The sequence below is a fragment of the Pseudomyrmex gracilis genome, unplaced genomic scaffold (genome assembly GCF_002006095.1).
Source record: "Pseudomyrmex gracilis isolate BER0280 unplaced genomic scaffold, ASM200609v1 scaffold_36, whole genome shotgun sequence".
Lineage (NCBI taxonomy): Eukaryota > Metazoa > Arthropoda > Insecta > Hymenoptera > Formicidae > Pseudomyrmex > Pseudomyrmex gracilis.
In genome coordinates, this window is record NW_018020620.1 from 284,892 (window position 1) to 292,379 (window position 7,488).

At 45.6% G+C, this 7,488-nt stretch overlaps 1 protein-coding gene across 1 annotated transcript; it reads left to right on the forward strand.

Annotated features, from left to right (window-relative positions):
* The first annotated feature begins 1,262 nt into the window (after positions 1-1,262).
* LOC109852806 (forkhead box protein L2-like) lies at positions 1,263-7,111 on the forward strand. Its single transcript, XM_020424305.1, has 2 exons — positions 1,263-2,961; positions 6,127-7,111. Exons 1-2 carry the CDS (start codon positions 1,698-1,700, stop codon positions 6,390-6,392), a joined length of 1,530 nt encoding a protein of 509 aa, XP_020279894.1. The 5' UTR covers positions 1,263-1,697; the 3' UTR covers positions 6,393-7,111.
* Positions 7,112-7,488: the final 377 nt, after the last annotated feature.

Below are 7,488 nucleotides of genomic sequence, written 5' to 3' on the forward strand. Positions count from 1 at the left end.
TTTTTTTTTTTTNNAATCGTAAGAATCTGCCGTGAGAAACGACGGGACGTGGCGGAATTGTTAAAAAATCTTGGAAAACTGTCTGCTCTTCGGCGAGAGAGAAAAAAAAATTGCATTTTGCGACGATGATGATGAAGGCTTCGGCATCCGTGAGGAAATAGCATAAGGCGGTGCCCGCGAACGGGCGGAGCAAAACGCCCAGCGTCCTGTTGGTTAAGAGACGAGCCAATAAGCTTCCCTTCGTCTTCTTCTTCTTCGTCGTGTGTGCACATCCGCGGATGTGCACACATCGGCGGTTCCGAAGACGGATACATCACTCAGAGAATACACAGATAGCGATATCCCACGAAGCGATACTTATGCTCGCAATTTTCAAGCAAACTAAGTACAAATCGGCCGTGCAAAGGATACCGATGAGCGTTTTAGAGTCGTTTACGTTACCGCGAGTCTTGCAGTTTCACTTGCATCAATAAACCGCTATCGACGTACATGCAATATAATACGCACCGTCTCGAGGGAATCAATATACACAAATAGATAATCTCTTTACATTTCGTTAAAACTCACCCACACATATGTGTGTGTTTTTGTTTGTGTAAAAAAACAATTTATAATTTATTTTGTAAAATTCCACGATCAATTTTACACTCTGCCCTCGTTCAGATTCTATGACGTCAACGATCAATTTTATACGATTACATTATAGTACAATTTGATAACGTAAATTTTATAATTACATTTTTGATTTTCGAGATGTATTTGTATAAAATTTTTAAATCACATCCCGCAAATCTCTCTGCGATGATTCACGACTCTCGCACGTATTGGGACCTTCAAAATTTAAACGAGGAAGTACTCGGACCAAACTCTCGTTCTTTTCTTACGACAACACTTGCGATATAATTTGGCGGCATTCCTGCGGAACGTAATGAAGCGTGTGATGCACCACCACGCGCCACTGACGAACGAATACGAATAACGCCATTACGCAATCCAATCTCTTCTTTCCCATAATCTCGCGACGACCACGAAGAAGATGTTGAAGTCGCGCTATGACGCGAAGGCGGTTCCGGACGCCATTGGCCACGAGTATCCGGCTTTAATCCGGAACGTCAGCGTGCGGCGCCAATCCGTGCGGCCGATTCCCGACTTGGTTGACACGCCCACGAAGAAGGACGCTACTCCGAGAACCGTGTCAAGCCGCGATAACGTCATCCGCGAAGACGAGATTCCGCTCTTGTGCCGACGCGAGCGAACAGCCAGTCATCCGAAAACACTTAGCCGCGCATCATAGCGCACTCCGTCGAGAGAGAGAAGCCGCGAGTCTAAATAATTGACCCCTCCGCGCGCGCGCGCGCGCGAAATCGCGCAAACAATTTACATACGTACGCATAAATAACCACGACCTCGGCATCGCGTTTGATTGGTGGCAGCAAAGGTTTTCCGCGCGAGTTCGTTGCTCCGCGAAATGACGGCATCCTGATCACGATTTCGATTTTTCCGCGAACGCGGTTTCGTCGTTTTGTGTCAATCTGTGATCGCACTTCTGCGCGCCGAAGAGAATCCTCGTGTCTGAATCACAGTGTAACATCGATCATCGCTCCTCGAATCTTCGTCGAAGTAGGATATATATTGCGCGCAGGATGTTCGCCGCAATTGAACTCTGACGACCGGCGAACGATCGGGACTCAAATTCGATGGACCAGGGCGTGATCGTGCCGCGCGACACGGGCGTCGAGAGCATACGACTTAACATGAAGAACGAGTCGTCGGACTCCGGTCTGCATCAGCAGGAGCAGACGGTAGTCGTGCATCCGAACTCGTCCGCCGCGAGATCGGCGGTGCTGCCGATAGGCGCGAGCAATCTGTCTCAGGAAACGAGCCTGGAGCCGCTTATGTGCAACCCGACCAGTTCCGAGATACCGAGAAAACCCGGCGCTCGACGTCAAGAAAAACCGCCGTATTCGTACATCGCGCTGATCGTGATGGCCATCCAGTCGAGTCCGGGCAAGAGGCTGACCTTGTCCGAGATCTATTCGTTTCTTCAACAACGCTTTCCGTTCTTTCGCGGCACCTATCAGGGTTGGAAGAACTCGGTTCGTCACAATCTCAGTCTCAACGAGTGCTTCATCAAGCTACCGAAGGGTCTGGGCCGAGCGGGCAAGGGTCATTACTGGACCATCGACCCGTCCACCGAGTACATGTTCGAGGAAGGCAGTTTCCGACGACGACCGCGCGGTTTCCGGCGCAAGTGTCAGGCCCTGAAGCCGCAGTATCCGCAGTATTATACCGGCGCCGGTCCCGTCGGCGTGCAAACACCTGGCGGTCCCTACGACAATCTGGCCGCCGGTCCCGGCGGTCTCGAGTACACGAACGGTTATCAGAATCAGTATCAGAATTATCAAGAGTACGCGATGTACGCGCCGGGCGCTACGGTCTCGGCCGATTGGACGTATCCGGACGCACCGGCGCCGTACAAATCGGTTCCGCCGATCGCCGAAGTGACCTACAAGACCACCGAGGTCACGTACAAAACCGGCAGCGAATCCACGCCGTCGGTTTACAGAAACGGGGAACTGGTGACGTTCAAGAGCGAGCCCGGTTTCGGCGCCGCCGTCCGAAGTCAGGAACAACTGACGGCTTATCGGCCGCCGCCGCCGCCGCCGCCAACCGACAGTTTTGGACCGACGGTTAAGGATCATCATCAACAGCATCACTCTGATTACAAAGACGAGGCCATGTTGAGCTACAAATGCGCCAACTCGACGGTGCCCACTACCACTCAAACACCCGGACAGGATTATTACGTCGGTTACGGTCTCACGGGGGTCAACAATGCCGCTGGCCACGGCATCAACATCACCATGCAATCGATGCAGGAGCAAACGGGTGGCAACAGCAGTCCGGTAGCCAACGTCAGTTCGCCGCACAACGGATGTCAAACACCCGCGGCGGATCACGGTGAGTTGTTCAACGATCTCTTTATTTTTAATTTTGTCCCCCCTCGCCCCCCCTCCCCGCAATGTGACACGCGTAATCGATAACGCTAAATCGCACGTAACATGTAAATGGATATTTATGTAATAATTGAGAATGTTATTGCGCGGGGACGCGCATTTTTCTGAGACGCAAAGTTTGCGTTTGCGATCTACTTTGACAAGACTATTTTTCAACAACGTTAAACAAGAAGCTTTTAATTAAAAAAAAAAAAAAAATACGAGATCACACGGAGAATAATAACGACGAGAATGCAACGAAATAATGTCCACGAGTTTTTTTAGTTCGTGTCGCGAGGACGACGTTGACGAGTCGCGACGTCACGTAGGGGCCATCTGGAAAATTGGAGACAGTTTTACGATGTTTCAGGCGCCGTTGTCCTGTGCAAAGTGAAACCACGGCGCGACTACTCCTTCGACCCTTCCATCCTTTCCTTGTAGTTTTACACGGAGACAAAAATAAAAATAAAAAAAAAATAAAAAAAAAATAAAAACTACCGCAACTACTCGTGAATTCGAAAGGAATTTTTGTTATCGAAAGAATGTGATTCTCATTTTTCTATTTACTTTACTTAACTCGTGAAATTACTTGCGCATTACATTTTTTTTTCTTTTTTAACAAGATCAATCAAAGCAGATAAAGCGTTTAAGCTGAATTTTTGAGTGACTGCAACGACAGAACGTTGTGCAATTAATTATATTATATATTTTGTCAGAACACATCGACTGGGTGGAGTGCGTGTTGTCGTAAATGACAGAAACTATTAAACCGAGGCGACATTCCTGTCACGTCTGTGCTCGACGCCTCGAGCTCGTAATTTGTATCTTGTAACTTAACACGTGTAACCCTCGCGCCGTAAAGCGTCGCGAGGCGTTTCCTCTTTTCTCGCGAGATTAATTTAGACAGCGCCGTGTTCAACATCGACGCGGATAATAAAATATCCGCGTTAACACCTTGCTCAACACCTACTAACTATTTTATAAAGAGAGTAAACGAAAACACACACACAATTATTCCGTCGCGCGCAAAAATTGTTGTATCTACGAAAGCGTTAAAAATTTATATTTTATTTGAAAATTTTTTATTCTCTCTCTGCTTGTGGCTTTTTTTTAAAACTTTCTTTTGTAATACACACAGTTTGGCGCGATTTACTTTTTTATCGATTAAAGCGAGGAGACGATATGTAAATAATTCAAATGATAATTTATTTTACGCATCGCAAAATTAATCGCGTTATTGATTTTTGAGATCAAGTTGGTGTTCGTAAAATGCAGTTTTTTTTTTGCCTCTTGAGCGCAGTCGCGTGCTAGCAAGTACGTGCTCGAATCGTTTATCGCGTAAATATTTATCGGGAGGCATAAACAAGGTGATTTAATTCGGCCTTAACCCTACGGAGAACGGAACACCGTAATATTTACGATGCTAATCTACTTGACAGCGCATATTGACGGAGATCCGCGAAATTATATCGATTTATTTAAAATAATCCATTTCTCTCTCTCTCTTTTTCTTTATTTTTTTTTTTTTTTTTATTCTTGAAATTAGAGAGAAAATTAGAGAGAAAATTTTATTTTATTATTCATCTGTGAAACAATTTTTGAAGAGATTTTTTCTAACAAAAAAAAAACAACTGTGAAAGAATTTTAGAATTTTTTACTCTGCGAAATTTAATCGAAGTCGTGAGAAGGAACGAGAGCGTCCTAAATTTTCTACAAATATCTCGACCGACAAACAGTCTAATTTCGATTAAGAAGGGTAAATCTCTCTCTTGATTCTCTGTATTTCGATACAACTCGGGGATCGACAGGAGATAAACGCCGCCACCCACGTTTCCTCCGTAGACTTCTTCGCCGTCGTCGTCGTCGTCGTCATCGTCTTCTTCTTCTTCGTCTTCTTCTTCTTCGTCGTCGTCGTCGTCGTCGTCGTCTTGTTCGTCTTCCGTCAGTCAGTGAAGTGTAAACGAGATCGATCTACACAGACGCCACGGTAGACTCGTCTTTTTGCTCTTCTTTAAACCGCCGCGCGCGCTCACTCCGTTATATTTCTGGAGCGCCTCGATCTCTTTGCTCCGAACTATGGCCTGTTGTGCCGGTATTCGGTCAGAAGCGACTTTTGTGCCACCCGTGAAAGCCGTAGCGTCTTCGCGTTCGCACTCGTTCGCGCCCTCGAGAGAAAAGAAAAAAAAAAAGAAAGAAGAAGAAGAAGAGGAAGAAGAAGAAATGGCGCGCGCGCGCGCGAGCACAGTCCGCGCCCGTTCGACGAGTGTTCGTGGATCTACACGAGAGGGAGATTTTGACTGACAAGCAGCGCCAGAGAGACCACCCACGATGTCGTTCCGCGACGTCGCGGTGCCTCGAATCAGAAGAATCGGCACCGCGATTCTCGAGGTACAAAAAAAAAAAAGAAACGACAAAGAATTGAAAATTTACGGAAGCAGCGATCGTTGGAGGATCGTTGAAGAGAGATTAAAAAATTTACCGATCACTTCAAACGGTAGGTTTGCGAGATACGTTTCGAAATTGGAAACGTCCGGGCAAATCCCGTAATTCACTCGCACGAGAAGCAAAAATATGTTACGTCGAGGAGGATATCAAGAGGAGAACCGAAAAAAACAGACAGTAACAAAACCGAGACACGAGTAAAGTGGGCGCTCGAGAGGAAGCTACTTGAAAACCGCCGGGGAGGCTTTAGATTTATGAAGAGCCTCGGATTCCCTCTCTCCCCCAAGTACCAATTCCCTTATATATCGTCGTGAGATCTCTCTCGTTTCTCTTCGGGGTATGGCGCTTGTGCGCGCCGCGGCGCGCGGTCTCAAGTAGGCAAAACCGCGGATGAAATCTCATCCGCGTCTACCACGATGGAAAATCAGAAATCGAATAATTTTGTACGCGGTTCGCACCTCTCGTTAAGATAAGAGAACTCGAAAAGAGAAAGAACGAAGGGGACCGTGCGCGAAGGGGGACCAGGATGTCGATAACTCTCTCTCTCTCTTTCTCTCTCTCTCTCTCTCTCGAGTTTGCAAGTGATCGAGAACGGAAAGATTCTCTTGCGTTGACAAAAATCGCGATCGAAGTTTTTTTTTTCGCGCCGATAATCGACTGATATTGATTTGCGGATCTGTTTTTTCAGGAATAAAAATGCAGTGCACCAATTCCAGCTCCAGTTCGAGCAGTTCAAGCGGCGGCATCGTCGATCGAAAACCGTCCTACTTCCCGCATCCCGGTGGATCGGTGACCCTGAGCTCCCTGAGCTCGCTGGGCTCGTTAAATCTGAGCAACATCGGCGGCCTCAGTATATCCAACATACCTGGCGCGGTCTCCACGAACATTCATCACGCGTCCACGTCCTCACCGCCCGCGACGATGTATTACGATCAAATCAAGTACAGCATGTAGGAGAAGAAGAAGTTCCCTTACCCCCTTTTTCCCCTTCGATAAGGAAGAGAAAAACGAACAAACTCGCAACACCACACGTCGTAAGATTGTTTCGTCGCATATCGAAAATTCCGTATTTCAAAAAAAACGCCGCGAACCATCAAACCGCGCTAACGTATTCGAACTCACGAACGAAATTTGCGCAAATTTGTTTAATTCATCCCGACGTTGTTGCAAACGAAATATGCGAGCCGAAATTTGCTAAAAAAAGAAATAGCTTTGATTGATAGATAACGAATAAAGGACCGTGGTGGATACATAGTGTCCACAAGTTGTGTGTACATCTTCTCTGGTTCAACTATCTTCATCATCTGCTCGATATATATGTTGTGTCGCGTATATCTTTCCAAATGTATTATTAGATGTATATATCCACACACACACACACACACAACAGTGTCAAGTACGTCTGTACAATTCTAAGAATTGCAGGTCTTCATCATCTTTATCTCTTACGATTTGATTTTTGTTTCTAAATCGGTGATTATACGATAGAAAAAAGAGATAATGTTTTTAATTCGTAATATTGTGCGGGCGTGAGCAAGCGGCGTAAAAGTGTAAAATATAGATGTACGTAAAAAGAATCACGACTCAAGCTACGGCGCACATCGAGAGATACGTCGCTTAAAACAAAAAAAAAAAAAACAAAAAAAACCTCATGTTTTGATGCATCTCGACCTTGTCTTTTATTTATATTTATGATTCATAAGATGGATGTAATTAATTTAAATTTTAGGTCCGTAAAAAGAAGTCTGTAGAATTAAATGATGTTTGCTAAAAAAAAAAAAAAAAAAAAAACCAAAATTTCTTTGTTGATTCCTGTTCCGTTGTTGCCGCGGTTTTTCTTTCTCGAGACTCGAAGAAAAACTTCTTGTTTCGCGAAGAAGGACACCGTACAACTTGATGCTATAAACGCGAATGATGCAGTCAACGAGCAGCCCTACGCGTTTACGTCACAACGGTTTTGCGGTAACGATAACGGTTTGTTGATATCACACGGGATGCGAGATGTCTTCCAGATACATGCATATATATGTATATATATATTTTCACTTTA

Excerpts from the sequence above, each read along its gene's own strand:
- LOC109852806 (XM_020424305.1), top strand. The coding sequence starts at position 1,698 with ATGGACCAGGGCGTGATCGTGCCGCGCGACACGGGCGTCGAGAGCATA. Across the intron at positions 2,962-6,126 it reads AACACCCGCGGCGGATCACG|GAATAAAAATGCAGTGCACC; the intron begins GTGAGTTGTTCA and ends CTGTTTTTTCAG.